Source organism: Merops nubicus, unplaced genomic scaffold (genome assembly GCF_000691845.1).
Source record: "Merops nubicus isolate BGI_N331 unplaced genomic scaffold, ASM69184v1 scaffold11232, whole genome shotgun sequence".
Classification (NCBI taxonomy): Eukaryota; Metazoa; Chordata; class Aves; order Coraciiformes; family Meropidae; genus Merops; species Merops nubicus.
Genome location: NW_008594357.1, coordinates 32,540 through 49,902, shown reverse-complemented (window position 1 = coordinate 49,902; position 17,363 = coordinate 32,540). Strand labels below are relative to the sequence as shown.

General features: G+C 41.1%; 1 protein-coding gene across 1 annotated transcript in view; it reads right to left on the bottom strand.

Moving 5' to 3' along the window:
- Nucleotides 1–12,868, bottom strand: part of LOC103768603 (olfactomedin-4-like) — a 21,565-nt gene extending 8,697 nt beyond the window's left edge. Inside the window, 5 exon segments of the mRNA XM_008935755.1 lie at nt 1–102; nt 1,116–1,328; nt 7,343–7,495; nt 10,860–10,937; nt 12,788–12,868. Coding sequence (XP_008934003.1) covers nt 1–102; nt 1,116–1,328; nt 7,343–7,495; nt 10,860–10,937; nt 12,788–12,868 — 627 coding nt within the window.
- Nucleotides 12,869–17,363: the final 4,495 nt, after the last annotated feature.

Genomic DNA, 17,363 nt, shown 5'->3' with positions numbered 1-17,363 from the left:
TTTCAATCGATTCTGCAGAGACGCAATTTGTCAACGAATTGCAAGGATGTTGTTTTTGTCCAGTGATTCTAGTTCATTTACCAGTATAGTCAGATTTGTGATCTAGGAAAAAAAAAAAAAAAAAAAAAACCACATTATAAAGGAAAAAACATAGTCAGATTGGTGATCTAGGAAAAAAAAAAAAAAAAAAAAACACCAATATGAAAGTGAAAGAAAGTTTGACTTTCTGTCTACTTTATTTTACACATATTTGCAGGCAGGGTTGATCATACCACAGAAGGTGCTATAGAAAAAAATATTTAAGAAATATTCCTAAAAATAGGCCTTATCCTGCTAGCCTGAACTTTACATTTCCAGCAGAGGTATGTAACCCCAAGGAAATGCTTTAACACTCAGTTGTATAACATAATGGAAAAAAAATAGTGTTATTTTATATATAGTATAGAAATATCCAGCAAGTCTTAGGCAAGTACTATTATATTTTAAAAGTACTAATTCCAGCCTTACAAAAGTATCTGGAAATTTTATTTGCAAAGATAAATAATGTTCTCAGTCACCTACTTGATGATCTAGAGGACAATGGAGAAAATGATATTTCACTTTCCATCTGAAGTAATTATTCTCTCTAGGTGAATGATTAACTACAATTTTGAAAAAGTGATTTATAGTCTGCTGGGAAGGTGATAGTCTTTCCCACTTCTTGATTTCATATTGATTGGGCCTCTGCCTTAGCAACCAGAAGCTAATTTTTAATTTTCTAAGAATCAGAGGCTTTCAAGCATGGGGGTCTATAAATTAATATTTATTATAATAATCTAATCAGCTTGTATGCTTAACACTATGAAAAACTGCTAACTTGCAGGCAGCTATTTGGTAAAAATAAAGTGGACTCCGTTTGTTTGGGGGTCTATTTGCTTTTCTGTGCTCTATATCAAGGAAAAAGTTGTTAATACATTCAGGGTCAGGATTTCTTTTAATTAATGCTGATGAAATGCTAACATATTTCCAGTGGCTGCAGTAGAGACAGGCTACATTTCCTCAACCTAAACACTGAAGAGAGAATAGACTATCTGTGTACTTGAACCCTCTGTTGCTAATTAAGACTTTGGGAATACCTCCAAAAATATTTGCTCAACGATGACATTGCTTCCAACAAGGCTGGATTTCAGCTGTGTGACCAGTCTCTGTAGGTCACTGATTTCCACTTTCAGTAACTGGAAGTCCAGCTCTGTGTAAGATACACTGCTCTTCTCCATATGCTCCACTCTGATGGTTAGATTAAGAATGCGCTGCTGATACAGCTCAATCATTTTTGAGTACTCTCTAACCTTCAAGAAAGAAAAAAAAATTAAGTCCAGGTTAGCAAACAAGACAAGCCTGTTAAACAACTTTGTTATATTTCTGAGTGCCCCATGTATAACCTCCACATACTTGACATATATATTCTTCACGTAAACTACATAAATGAAATTCTCATCACATACATAAACAATGTGAAATTTAACCTCCATTTAGAGTTGGCAATTTAATGCCTGGAGATAACTGAAGGCAGAATTTTACTTACAGTCTTCCATTGTTTTATTCTTTCCCAATATTGTCTCTGTGAACTGATTTTATCCTCAGTATGCCAAGAACTTACATTGGTGAAAATTTCATTAGGAAATCTGCAATGTATTATCTTACAAAAGCAACCCAAGGAGAATGAAAAATGCAATAAACGATTCCCAAGTTTTTCAACTTTATTTCCAATTAATGCTGAATCCAAATAGGACTTTACCATAGATTTGAGTTGTGTCAAAAGTTGGCAGAGCTGGCTTGGGGTTTGTCTTTGGGCAGGAGGGGAATATTTAAACACACTGAAAATGAAAGTGTAAAGCACATTGCAGGCTTTAGCTAAAGTAATTTACATAGCACCCTTTTCAGCCTTTGAACCATTCAGCAGTTTTTCAGGTAAATATATTTTCACACATGCGTCTGCTGAGGCAAATGTCGCAGCACAAGCATTGCGATGCAGAATGTTAAGAATATTGTATGGATTTGGGACATTCTTTGGAAAATGTTTGTGCCTTGAAATTAAACACTGTGGAAAAGATATGTAATTTCTCTCCCATCTGTTTCATAAAAGTCATGTCTCTTTTCTCTTAATATAGTTAATATCACAAAAAGTAAGAAGTGGGAATAAATCTAATCAGTTTGTTGCACTGGTAACTCCATACTTAAACTCTCACATAGTATTTGTAATACAAATCCCTCTCTCTACAGCACTGTTACTTCAACTGAAAGATTTTTAACCCACATCTTTTCAACCATTCTTGCATTATCTTGTTATGAAGCAAAAGTCAGTATTTCTCTCCATTGTCTCTGGAATGCTGTCTAAAACTCTGTCATGGTGTAAAGACTATGGACCCACCCTGTTTTCCTGCTCCAGTAGCAGCCCCTGGGACAGGGACCCCAAAAACCTACATTTATCAAGTAATTCCTTTTAATTTTCATTGAATCCTTTATGTACTGAAGAGGAGGTGTGGGAGCTCATGGCATGGAAACTCATGAAGGGCAGAAGGGATCCTTTAAGATCATAAGATGTTGAGTAATGTGGCTTAAGAAGGAGACTTGTAAGAGAGAAGACCCTCTTTTCAAAAGTATCATAAGCAATAGTGGCACAACTACATCACAAACCTGAAAGAACCCGCTACCAACCCTCTGCACGCACATACATAATGCACACCAAAACCAGGCTACTCAATCCCACACATTTAAATCAGAGCTTGCAACAGATCTTCTCTTCTAGATGTGTGCAGCTAGACTTCAAGCTGCTCTGATACAAACTGCCAAGATTCCATAAACTGCAGCAGAAGCACCTTAACTCATAACACTGGATGCTCTAGATAACCCAGGTCAAGCCAGGGTAGCTACAAGCTAAGCTATTTATTACAATTAGGAATTAAAAAAAAAAAAAAAAAGCATATGAAGACTTATTCCGTAGTTCCTCGTAACTGCCTAGCAACAGAGACAGCTGGAACCACTTGTCCTAGCTGTCACTATCATCTCTTCAGGAGGGAATAACAGGAAGAACTGGACAGTGTTCTTCAAAAAGCCACATGTAGTTGGGCCTCACGTTTTCACTGATCACCAAGATCAGTTTGGAGTTGGAAGATGTTCTCAAAAAAAAACTTAAAAAAAAAAACTTCAAAGGCCAATGTTTAAACTGTGTCTAGAGTTTGCACAACAAAAAAAAATAAAAAGGAAGAATATGTGATTACAGCTGGAGAAATATAAAGCAAGCCCACATCTGAACAAAATTGCACTGCTGTGTGAAGCTATGTATACCATAGAGGTATTTGGAAATCCATCTAGGTATTAATAACCTGTCTCAGAGTAAAGCCACTACTACTAATAATAATACTAATAATGATGCAGTACAGACCAAATCTACAGGTCACAGAATTAAACAGACTGCTGGAATTAGTGATGACTACTCATTAGTGAAAAACTTGTAAATCTGGAGTTTTCTCCAGGGTACTGAGAGTCTGGACAAAATGCTGAGGGCTGGAACAAGTCATGCATAGTTATTTCAGCCCTGATTGCAGATTGCTGCAGGACACAGTCCTGAAGTTCTCTTCCAACATCAGAGGGTTTTCACTCAGTCGACCGTCTAGGTCATTTAAGGACATGTCAACACCATCCAGTAGAGTATAGCTGAGAGATATCCACACAAGTTGAGCCTGAACTCACGCCAGCACTCTGCAGTGCTCTGTACAGCCACACCAGCATCACAATGAACTTAAGCTAATAGCTCCCTTGGTGAATTATTGGACAAATATAATTTTCTCAGCAGTGCTGCTCTAACAGGTCTGTGCTGCTTTTGCAGACAAATCCAGCACATATGTCAAGCATTGAAATGCCCTGTGTGGACATTCCCACCTGCTCAGATCTGGCTGAGGAGTTTCTGTAGTTCAGAACAATGAGCAGAAAAAGGAACATGATGTTGCTCTGTTGCTTGGCAGATAGATTTAAGCAGCTTGTAATCCCTGCTCTTCTACTGCATCGACCTGCTAGGGATTGGCTGTTGTCTCTTGGCAGGTTGGCATAGCAGTTCTGTGAATATCCAATACTTATGGATATAGACAGATACCTAATACTGATTGCTGCCATATTTGTCATAAAAGCCTGAAGTAGGGTGTGATGAGTGCATGGGGCCTGTATTAGCCTTTTATAGGAAGAGAATGGAGCCATGCGAGGCAAATGTAGCAAAAAAAATTCCTGTTTCAGTTTGGCCTCCTTTCCAAGCAATGTCACTCTCATGGAATGAAAAGGGCAGGAAAAATCTGCAATGCTCATTTACTGTGTCGTATACCTGCAATTGGTATTTATCAAAACAGGTTTTGCAGCATGCAAACAGACACTTCTCCAGCATGAATTGGAGAGTACAGACAAGGGAACAAAGGTGCGAGAGGAAAATGTAAAAGAAAAAAAGTGATAGGGCTGAGGGAAGATAAGAAAGAAGTGACAAACCCAGCAAATCCATAAAGTCACTCAGCCCAGGACACTGGTTTCAGGCAGGCCTGACCTCTACAGACCCATAAGGAGCAAGGTTGGCAAGCAGTCTGCAAGTTGACATTGAGAAGAACTCCACTGCAGGCTAACATATTTTGAAAACAGCTGTTGCTGGCAGAGAGCAGGCATGGGGTTTTTATTCCTGTTTTTCTTACATGAGGATGTTGTGGCCATTGTGAGTCAAGTTCTGAAAGGCACTTTCCTTGGGATCACGTGCTGATCCATCCCTGTTATGGATGTGTCCTCTCCCCTTTCCTATTGAGAGGAGCAGCCAATTCCCGCTTTACCTTGAAAGGTTAATTTTCTTCTGTAATCATAATTATGCTGGCAAAGGTTGATGTGACAGAGGAAAAATTAACCTGGTATTTTCAGCCTATGGTTTGTACTCATTTGGCACATGAGAGTATCTTTTTATCTGCAAGCTTCCTCGCCTGCTGATTCTATAAAAGGACCCCCTTGCTTTTTGAATTAGCTTACAATCAGGCAAAAGGTTAACAATTCAATCAGATTGTTTATCTGGAACTTTGAGCACATGGAAAGCATCCTTAAGAGGATCCAATCCTGCTACTCTGACTCAGGAAAAACTCCCCTGAGCTTCAAAGGAATTTTAAATGAGCGCCTAAAACATAGGTTCTGAGAGTCAAAAAGGAAGGACTCAGTAGAAATTCCCACCCCGGTGGTGAGACTAGGTTAGGCTGGAGTGTGATTCCTTAGAAATTTCCACAGGATCATTTCTAATAATGATCAATAATGAGAGCTTGGCTTTCATCCTTTTCATTCTTTCCTTCTTTCTCTGAGTATTGTCATGACAAAAGTAACATACAGGTTTGTATGAGGAGGGTTTTTTCCACAGCTGGAAAGGTGAAGAATTTTTAATCAGGGCGACTCAGGCATCACAAGATCTGAGATTACTTAAATTCAGTTATCCATAGAGCAACGTTTGACAGCTTTCTCCTTTCTAGAGAAAAACATCCTAACTGAGAAATCTTACACACATGGAGTTACATCAAAATGCAATCTGTTTTTTTTTCATTTCTGACCCTAAGAACTCTGCCTATGTCACACCAAAGTATCTGTCACAATTTATCTAACTAGATGCATTGTAACACTGCTGGCTGATTGGTCTCGACAGGATGAAATTCAGTGAAACCTGAGTTAGGTCAAACATTTTCACTGTCTGCAGCAAGAATTGGAAGCCAAGGTTGGTGTCTACACTGCTGTATGCTGCTGGACACTGAAGGATGACAACCCAGTTATACCAGTTGACACCAACTGACAACATAGATATTAAAGTCCACCATGGGGATTCAGCTTGCTCTGAATTTAGAGGTGAGCTTCAGGTACAAACTGGACACCTAATTTTAAGTATCTATCGTAACCTGTGTCTTTATATGAGCAAGATGTCTGAACTCAATGGAGATCTGAGGTTGTTCACACAGAGAGGTCAAGCAGTAGTAGAGAAGCTCTGCAGATCTGCATAGCACTAGCAGGTATGTCACACATCCTAAAGGAAACATGTGCCATTCTAAGGAAAATACCGGTAAGAGACTGGTTACACTGGGGCAGTGACTGGGAAAGGCAGCACACAAATACCTTGAAGAATCATGCCAGCTTTCTTGCTGAGAACCATGCCCTTGAGCCTGTCCCAGTGCAATTAGCTTAAAATTCTGGCACTGACCACACTGGGAACAGTATGAGGACCTGAAATCTCAGTGATTTTCATGGATCATTAGCTCTGAGTTACTCCTCCATCCTGCAAGGGATCAGGTAACTCCTGTGCTTGGAGGTAGTGGAACTTCCATCAGCTTGCCCTTCATATCCCTGCTGACAGCTGAATGTGTTTCATTGTCAGCTCCAGTTCTTTTAAAATAAATTATTTGAACTGAAAGATCTTACCACAGGATCCTCTGCCTGTTGTTGTGTTTTTTATGCACAACTTCTTATCTGTTCTTGATTATACCCAAAGAGGGTTATGAATATTTATAGTTAGAATTTATAATTTAATGCTGTGCCTTTTCTGCTGATTAATTCAAGGACACTTCATTTCTTGAGATTCTTGGTTCCTGAAGAAAACACTTTCTGCTGTACACCTAATCTAAATCCTGAATATTTACACACTATCAAGAGTCAAAGACAGATTCTGTCCTCACAGGCAGCTTCACCTAGTGCACTGCAGCATGTGCAGGTTTGCCCAGGTTCCTCAAAAAATGGATGTGAATTCATGCAACAAGCAGCTAAAGTAGTGTAAGGTATGTCTTCAACAACAATGAATAATTCAGAAGCCTCACAGCCACAGCTTCAGATGTCGACAAGGAAGATATCTGATTTTTAGAATTTTTTTATAATCTGTGAGAGTAGAAGTGAAGGGTAAAATATTCACCCACTTCTTCACTCTGGGCTTCTTTCCCTTCATGTCCCTCTTACAGTATGGTTGGCTTGATACAAATAATAACACATGAAAGAGCAGGAGGCTTGGCTTCCTACAGCTCTGTGTAGCAATCACAAACCAATATAAGTGAGCCAAAAGAGGAAAAACATAACCATTCTTCCAAAAGTGCCATATGCCTCTATCTGCAAAGACCTAGAAAAGAGACCTAAGGATATTCAAATGTATGACATGCTACAATGCAAAGGTTTGAGATTTAATCAGCCTTCTTGTTCTTACAAAGCCCTCTTTCCTACTGTTTGAAAGACACATCACAGAAAAGCACTTACTGCTGTGCTTTTTCACTGGCAACCATTTTTCAGCAGATACAATTGTTATAGTTATGAGAAAAGAACACCTTACTTGAGAAAGCTCTAGCTCAAATTTCTCAGAGAGTGTTTTGGCTATAATTTCCAATTGCTCAGCCTTCTGCACTGGAAAGGTGGTATCCGGCAGGTACACAGAGCACTGACACGTTCCCTCGTCATCCACAGAGCCAGGCACATTGGCAAAGAGCTGCAATAACAAATGGATAAGGAAAAAAGTGTTAATATTCTTCTCTGGAATCAGTAACTAATGTCTGACAATAGTACAACCTGTGAAAATCAAGAGATCAACAACTTTGTTACTAGACATCTTTCACCTTTTTCTTCCAATGAACTCAAAACACCTAGCTATTACAAATCTTACAAATCTTTCTGAAAATAGTTAAATATTGCTGTAAAGATTTTATAATTGGGGAAAAAAAAAAAATACAGTCATCCTTACTTTCCTAATCCTGCAATGTTCCTCACATAATGAAAGAACATCTCTAGCAGACAGAAAAGCACACAATAGGAAAATAATAACTTCGTAAGTTCGTTCTTATACTTACTGTTTTGTTAAACTGAATTATCAGATCATCTAGTAATTTCCATCCACAGAGATGAAAATACCAAAACAGAGCTAGTAACAGGGAAAGGTTTGAAAAGGAAAATGCTTCATTCGAAGTTTATCAGCCAGCCCCAGCAAACAGACGTATGTATTTAATTGTACACTACTGAAAGGTGATAAATTAAATATGCAGGCTCAGCCTAAGGTAGAGATACTTATTTTGCTACAAAATCTTGCACATAACACCCACATATCACAGCCTGCCCATTCACGTTCATGGATAGTTTACAAAGCTATTGCCTGTGCCATTAGCACAAATTGCCTTGTCCTGGGTGTGCGTGCTCAAAGCATCACGGCCAGAGCAATGTGTATGGTGTATGGAAAGGTCAAGGCTGGCAATTCATGATTTTGCCATAACTTATAGCCAAAGGACATAATTTCCTATAAACACTGGGCTTAATACCAAGTATGTTTGGAGCAGTTGTTTTCTGTTTGTACAAAAAAACATTTCCCAGTTCATAAACCTATCACAAATGTATTAATAAAGATAGTTGATGTTACTTTAAAATATTCTGGCACACACTTCAATGCAGCTGCATATTTTAAAGCTACTGACTTGCTTTTTAAATACCCTTGTTTCTATAATGTCTCCTCTTGCCTTGCAGAAATCGTAGTGTTATTAATGTGTTTTCTCTTTCTCTCTCCCTTTTACTAATAACCAAGCAGACAACAAAACTATATGCTGAAAGCTGACATCTCAACACTTCCTCCCTTTCTTTTTCATAGTGATTTCAACTAACTTCCTCAACACCGAAGCAACCCAGGACACACAGTGATGGCCAGCAGCAAAGCTGTCATGATCCATGAGCTCAAGAAGAGAAGAGCAGCAAGCAGGAGTGATTCCAGTTCACACTTCCAGCAACCTCTTTACTGCTGCCATAAAAAACAGCATGCATCTTATTTTGCAAGCAAGCACAAAAAAGTGTTTTATCTGTGTTATTCAAGCACCACGGACATTACAACTTCACTCATAGACTGTTGAAGACATTTAACACAAAAGAAAGCACAGAAGTATGACATGGCATCCCAGAATGTCCCAGCACATAAATTCCATTGATTTCCCTGTCAGGTGGGTTACCAAAGCAATTCTGAACACACTGTAAACTGTTTTTCAGTTTCCAAGAAATCCAGAGGAGACCTTATCAAGCTCTACAACTACTAGAAAGGAGGTTGTAGCAAGGTGGCTGTTAGTCTTTTCTCCCAAGTAACTAGTGGTGAGAGGAGAAGAAACAGCCTCAGGTTACATCAGGGGAGGTTTAGGCTGGATACTGGGAAAAATTTCTCCACTGAAAGGGTTGTCAACATGTTGTTAGGAGAAGGTCTTGAGTTGAAGGCAAAGTTTCACTGCAGCAAGTGCAGCTTACATCTAAGCCAAGAGACAGTATCCCCAAACGAGCAGATAGCCTGGGATGACGAGAACTTCCATTCTCCCACTGACATTACAAACATTGAGATCATGATGTTGATGAAACCAAGAAGCATTGTTTAGTTAAAAGCCCCTTGGGTCAGTAAGTGCTTCAATCAAAATATAATGCCAGTCAAATGACAAATATAACATAAATGCCTTCCTTCATCCTGTAGAAAAAATGCACAAGATAGGCTGCTACTTTTGATGGAGCTGTATCATTTTTAAAGTTTAATAATTTACACTCAGTTCTTCAAAGAGAGCAAACTGTCCTAGCCTACAGCAAGGACTTGACAGCAACACTTCACTCTGTAAATTTAAGCTGTTACATATACATATTTGAAGCTATGAGAAATGTTCCTTTTCAACATTTGTTCAATTTAAGAAAGGGAGTAGGAGCCGGCAGTTACTCGATTTTCTGGAAAACAAGAAATTTATTCAGCTGCCTAAATGTGGACTTAGGGTTACATCCTCAGAAGAGCCTAGCCATGTCAGTGCTTAATTTCCAGCTACAGTGTAGCCCAGTGGCATTCACAGCTCTAAATTAGGTACTTGCTAATCCTAAAACAAAGAATGGAATCTGCAAAAACTAGCAAGATAGAGGCCACGGTAGGAAAAGATGAGTTTTGGTAGGTGGATGAGTTTTTGGGTCCTGCTACTGAGACTCAGAGACAGATTCCTGACTCTGTTTAACTTCCTAAGCCCTCTACTGGAGCCTGAGACTTAACTCCCTTTGAGAAAAGGTCCCTCCACACATCCCAGGTGTGACACTGGGCTTGCCTGAAAAATTAAGACCTGCCATCATGCTGTCTGCCATCTCCAACCTCATCTGGAGCTGTGCTTTGGAAAACTCTGTTCTTGATACTAGGTTGCAGGACTATTCAGAGCACGTGTGTCCCATTGAATCTGCTCCAAAGCAAACATGTTATTAAGCAGTCATTGACAGAGAGTGGGAAAGAAACCAAACCCTGAAACCCATAGACCATAGACTTGAGCACTGTACCAGAAGGCAGAGAGATGAGACTCAAGTCCCTTTATCAGCAAATAGTTGAACACAATTAGAACTAAGTAGAACAGGGAGAATCAAGATTTTTCTCACCCCCAGCAACCACCAGTGGGCACTTTTCGGAAAGTAGTTTCAAGGCCCTCTTCAGGTTTACATAAGAAGGCAGAGTTGTAAAGAAGTCTTCCTCCAGGGAGGCTGTAGCCACCAAACTGTTTGATACATTGCTATCAAACCCCACAGCTCCTGCTATTTCATGTCTTATGCCCAGTTCAAGAGTCACAAGGGTGATGCCAGAGCTTTGGATGTGACTTAAGGCATTTGAATGACACGGCAGCAGCACTGATGATTTTGGGAGAATCTGCTACTGCCTAAAACCCTGGATACCTGGCACTGAAGCACTTTTCCTGGACATCCTAACTGACATACCTCTATTAGGGTTAAGTCTCTGAGTGACTGTGTAGCATTTAACAAATGAGGCACAAGTTCCTATTTTTTTCTCTTTTCTAGACTTCACTGCAAAACAATAACGGTTATACCTTTGGGGTAGTGTGCAGGTCGCCAGATGTCTCGCTAGGCTGAGTCAGATACAGAAGCGTTGTATTGAGATTCGGGGTCTAAAAAACAAAAGAAAGTCTTTTTCAGTGTGAATTCTTGCACATGGCACTGTCTCATCCCCACTACCTAGCTGCCATCCTGCAGCTCCAAAACACACTGATTTTATTATGGGATCCATCCCCAGCAACTGTAAAATGAGGCTTTTCCAATCTGTGGGTGAGGTGACCAACATGTCCCCGGGCACAGTGTCACTTCATAGACACATCCTCTTGAAGAAAGGCTCCGTGTGACCAGCACAAGGCAGGGGATGCTCAGCCTGCCCGTGAGGTGTGAGCTCTGACAGGCAGCCCTGGCACATTGCATGGCAGCCTAAAATGACAGTGCTGTGTCCTCCTGCCCTATATCTGGAGAGTGCTGTCCTCCCAGCAGGGATGACAGCTGCTCACCACCCAGCTCACTCTCCAGCCTCTCAGCAGCACACTCTCATCTGTAGCAGGGTCTCGCTAAAATCTGTGCCACGCTGGGATCTGCAGCCAGACACCCTCAGTGTCAAATGGTGTGACAGATGGAGCATCAAATGGGCTTCCTCTGCAAACAGGACACTCACCCCTGGGTCTTTCTGCATCTCCCAAACACCTACCGGAGCCCCATTCCTGAGCTATGGAATGATGAGGAAATCCAAATGGCCAGCAAAGGGCAGGTCTGTTAAAGGACACAGGGTAAACAAGCTTTTCTGGGACAGTCTGTCAAATAAACCCATTTGACCAGGCATTTGTGTGCTCATATGATTGCACTCAACATGGGGGGGGGGAGGCGGGGGACGGGGATGGGTGGAGTAGCTATCAGAGAGCATCACAAAACGTGTAAACTGCACAAACTGTGGACTAGCTTAAAACTAAGCAGACTGAGAAGAAATGTCTCCCACATTAAGCTTTCTACCCTCAGCTTACCAACATATTTTTACACCTTCATCTTGACTTTTGTAACTTTCCTTAAGCAGATAAAAACACCTTCCCAGGAAATGCTGTCTTCACTACCTGCATCCACAGTGCTCCCAAAGTTTAAAAAAAAAGTGTAACCAGGGGCACATAGGGTTTTTCTGGTTGGTAAATGACCCAGACAAATCAGAAAGAGACACTGAGAGACAAAACAGGTTTGTTTTTTTTCCAAATTTTAACTAAAAAATACCAAAAGACAGTCATTTTAGGTCAAACAAAACCAAAATGTTTTGTTTCATTTGGAAGAGCTTTTAAACTATTTGTGAACTTTTCCTTCTGATAATTTAAGCCTAGTTTTATTTTTTGTTGTTTTTAAAAGGCAGTACAAAATTAAAAAAAAAAAAAAACTTTCACTAATGTCATGGGGTTTTTTTAATTTTTTTCCAAAGTTTTCTCTTCTGATAGATGACTTTGATTTGGACTTCTCTCTTGCCCAAACAGATAGTTTTATGGGGAAGAGGGAGATCATCCCATAAAAAATATCCAACATGTCTTTCATGCCCCTGGTCACAGAGCATGACAGCAGTCATGCAACTGGGAAAGCCCTCATCTCCCAACTCCTTTCACATCAAAGATGTGGATCCTTTCCTGCTATAAGCCCTTGCTAATTAATTAGAAGCTACACAGAGCATTTCATATCCACTCAGATCCTCACTGGGAGTTGCACTCATCTATCCAAAGGCAGAATTTGACTCTGCTTTTAAACCTGTGCCTCACTTTTACATTTATTACTCAGTCCCTCTTCATTAGTTGGGGGGAGGATGGAGGAATACTTTAAACTTTCTCTGTGTAGAGATCTCAGTGTTTGCCTAATAATTTTCCAATAACCCTAAAAGAATTTTCAGTAACCTAAATTACAAGAGAAGACAAGAAATTACCAAAGCTTAGACTGAGACCCCCACCCATCTTACCCCTTCTGTTGTTATCGGTGTTCCAGCCAGAGCAAGCATGCTTTGCATGAGGAACAGCCCAGCCACCTGTGTGTGCTTCATCTTCTCGGCCAGCTGATGTGACAACAAAGGGACAAAGGAGGACTTTTATAGTAGAGCCTGGGGTTTTCCCCAACCAAACCTTAAGGAAATTGCATGATTTTTTTCAAGTTTTTGGATAAGTGATGTCATGAGTTCATATAACAACAGGTGCCAAATTACTAACGTACAAAGAACATATGAGTTACTTGCCATCAGAAATCAACTACATCTAATTTCCTAACAGAAAAGCTTTCCCATATGGTGCAATATCTAATCTTAATCTTGGTTATGCAGAACATCAAGTATTTATTTGCTAGGACAGGTAGATCGACATTTCCTCTTACTGTGACTCAACCATAAAAGTTCTTATAGGTATCCTTCTAAGGTGTGCAGACAATACAGGTCTGCATGGTATTTATTACTCCTTATAGGTATAGAGAGGAGCAGCTCAGGTTAGACTGTACATACACCAGAAACATCTTCCCCTTCTTTCAATGGCCAGTAGACCTTTGAAAATAAGCAAAATGCACAGGGGTCTCTACAGCTTTTCAATTCCCTCAGGTCTCACACAGCACAGGTGGGACACAAACAGGCTGTATTCTCCCATTTCCTTCCCAGTAGGCTTAGGTCTCATACATTAACACTGTGTACCCATTAATGCTTACTCGTACATTAACACTGTGTACCTGTCAATGCTTACTCACTTGCTCTCTTTTCATGGAACTGCATGCCACTTGACCACAATAATTCACTGTCCTCTCTCTAGAGCACTGATTCAGAGAGATCTAAAAAAAAGGCCACAGGCAATGTTAGTGTGGCCCCTACACTCCCCAGCTGTACCACGCTACCGTATGGCAGGCCATGAGCTGCTTGCTCTTCCCAGGGGAACCAGCCTACCACAGGCACTTCTCACTTCCAACAAGTTACCACCTTGGTAGAGTCAGATGCAAGCCTCCACTTGGCACAAGAGAAATTATAATGTCTCTCCAGAGTTCTGTGGATCACTGGGAAAATGACCTTTGTGTTTAGAAGGAAGGTTCCAGTCAGGACTAAGGGAATGGTCATGTCTCTGCACTTGTGAAGAAGTCAAGAAGTCCTTCGAACAAAAAATGTCATCTCTTGTCCCTCCCTTTTCCTGTACTGTCAATGCAGAATTTGTACTCTCCATCTTCATTTTGTCAGACTTAGTTCCTCTACTGGGCCAGCAACAAGAGGGTACAGTTGTATGTAAGTGGAGGAAGTGGTTAGGAGCCCCACGTTCCCTTCCAGCATCGGAGGGCAGGAGATGTGGTACTTCTGAGCAGCGGTACTGCCTCATGAAACCCATCTCCCAGCTGAGGAACTCAGAAGGCTTTCTTGTGTTACCATTGCACTATCAGCTCCAGGTGGCAAATGGAAAAGCTGAGGCTTAGGGCAGATCCATACTAGAAAACCCTTCAGAGCAGTCAAGTCCATTGGGGTAGCATGTTTTTAGCGCAGCTTCACGCAAGCACAAGCCTCCTGATAAATTCACAAGGCTGGCAGCAGCATCTTTTTTCAGGAGTAGTTCAATTTGTAGGGAACAGATATAATATGTTCTTGCAAAAATACTTTTTTAGCAGTAGAAGCTGCATCTCCACTGGAGGATTTCATGGCTAATAATTCAATTTTAAGGTAGACAAGACCTGGCAGGCATGTGATAATGTCTAAGCAAAAACAACCAGAGCTGTGGTGGTAGAGCAAGAAAATGAACCCAGGCCTCTTCCTCCCAGTTAACAGCAGTCCGCTTTCCTGTGGTAAACCACAGTCCTCCCAGGGGGATGGAGAGACTGAAGCTGCAATTACAGGGCCTTTGTAAGGGTTTGAACCCTGAGCTCCAGTCAAGGCCCACATCAGAGCAGCTATAGCCTATGAACTATCCTCTGCACCACAGGAAAAGCACCCTGGCCACTCCACAGCAGAGTTCAGGTGTTAACCAGCACATACGTATTACGTATAACCAGTTAGCCTAAACTGCCCATCGAGTTAACTCACAGTTTACTCTTGGGTTGTGATATCCTGATGTTGCATAATTGCCACTTCCTTCCTAGCCCCTGTTTCAGAGTGAACCAACTAATTTTCTCCATAAAAATATGAAAGAAATCCTGAACAAAAATCACTCCCAAAAGGTGGCATTGAAGAGGGTTTGTTCCCTGTCAACCCTGCCTCGTCCTAATCAGCAATCCAACAATATCCCACCAGGTTTTGTACTGACAAATTCCTTCCACGAGCCCTCCTGACACATCCTATGTTATGGAAATACCACTCTGGTAGCCTGTAACTGTTACCTCAGGTTATTTCTGATGCTCCAAACAAACAGAAAACAAATAAACAAACACACAGAAAAGCAATAATCACATCTTAGAGCCAAAGGGCCCAGGTGAGACCCTAAAAGGACAAGTGCTTTACCACAACAGGAACCACCAGGCTGCTGTAAAGGAACCAGCTGTGAGCAGGGTAGAAAGGGACCACTTTCCCTGTGGCAAAGCTGGAAGTGGGTAGATTCAGGCTGGATGTGAGGAAGAAGTTCTTCACCATGAGAGTGGTGAGACCCTGGAATGGGTTGCCCAGGGAGGTGGTTGAGGCCCCATCCCTGGGGGTCTTTAAGGCCAGGCTGGATGAGGCTCTAGACAGCCTGATTTAGTGGGAGGTGTCCCTGCTCATGGCAGAGGGGTCGGAACTGGGTGATCCTTGTGGTCCCTTCCAACCCTGACAGATTCTGATCTGTTTTAGCAGAGGACTTTAGAGCCCTAATGGCTCAATGGTTGGACCAGATGGTCTTGAAGGTCCCTTCCAACCTAAAGGATTCTATGATTCTATGATTCCCAGAAGTGGACGCATTTAGCAGGATAGATGCAGCCTCAAGGGAAAGCCTAATACAGAGAAATAGGGAAACCAACGTGATGGTACAGATGCATCTGTAGGGCCCCAGATGGGCAGCATGCTCCATGCCCCATCCAGGCAGAAGGGTCTTGCCAGCCTGCAAACTGCCTGAAGGCAGCTGGCTATGGCACATACAAGCCCACTGGCCTTGCTAGGGCACCTGGAGTCCTGCTGGCTACAGAGAGGACAACCTTGCAGCACATATTGCCACAGTCACAGGCTCCAGTGGCTAGAAAGCAAGTCCAATTTTGAAGGCAGCTTTATACAGTCATCATAGACATAGATCAAGAGAAAAATCTGTTTTCTGAGTGTAACACTGAGTCTCTGTTCCTTCCAGAGGCTGGTCATCACAAAGCACAAAGCACACAAAGAGCAATAGTTTCTCACCAGTTTTTCTCCCATGCTTAAAAGCCAGTTCTGAGATAGGAAGCAAATATTAGCTAAGTAACGGTAGTTAATCAGTTGCGTTGGCAATTCCTCCTGTATTTCTGTTTGCACATGGCCTCACAGAGACGGCGGGGACGTACATTGTTATTCCTAGTCAAAATATAATTATTAATAAAGAAAAATATCTTCTTTGGATCTATGTAGAGCCCTTCATCTGAAAAATAAGTCAGACTCAATGTTTGCATTTTAAAGGAGAGAAACTTCACTTGTATGTCATAAAGGAAGGTTGCGCTTATTTAGGAATTTCCAGTTAGGAAAAGAGCACAATACACGGTTTTTATCTTTGTAGAGCTGCACCCACCAGTACTTCCTTGTTGTGCAACAGACCTAGTGGGCAATCCGGGGCAAAGTCCCTGGGGCACAGACCTTCTCTTTGATTCAGTTGGAGTTAAACATAAAATGTCTTTGCAAAAAAAAAAACATTGTCTCTCAGAGGTCTGTTCAGCAGAGCCCTTCTCAAACCTAGACTAACTTAATCATTGTGTTTGTTACAGCAGAGATCATTGTGATTATTATTCAATGGACATACAGGTGATTCAGATCATCTGCTCTCTGAAGCTGCTGGCTCAGTCCAAAATCATCGGAGTCAAATATTACTTGATCATGCTTGGTGGTATAAATGTAGTTCTCTACATCTCAGTTTCCCTTCTACATTTGGAAAAGGTAGTATTTCCCTGCCTCAGTGTCATATTTTGAGATTAGGTGCATTAACAGGAATAAGAGGTACTCAACTATTACAGGAACAGGCACTGCACTAAACATGTAAAAATAAAGGTGAAAGAGAGGATATAACTTGTCTTAACATAGTAAGTCAATGACAGGATGAAGAATTTAATGTAGGTTTTGTATCTTGGCTCTATCTATCCAATAATCGTCAACTAATATATTTATTCTAGCGTGTGTGACAATCTCAAACTCTCTCTGAACTGTTCTGGACATTACCAGGATAAGTATATGACATATTTTCTTAAAACAAAACCAAAAAAGAGTAAGATTCAAAATGGGGTGTAGTACCTAATCATGCCAACTTGACAGAATGGTTCAGACAGAAAGCACTGCACTGCACGTTACATTTTGCAAGTCTAATGTACAAGCATTTCCGCTCTCTGCCTGCAGACGGATAAGACGCGGAGCCTCATGGAATCAGCATTCCAGTGCATGTCGTCCA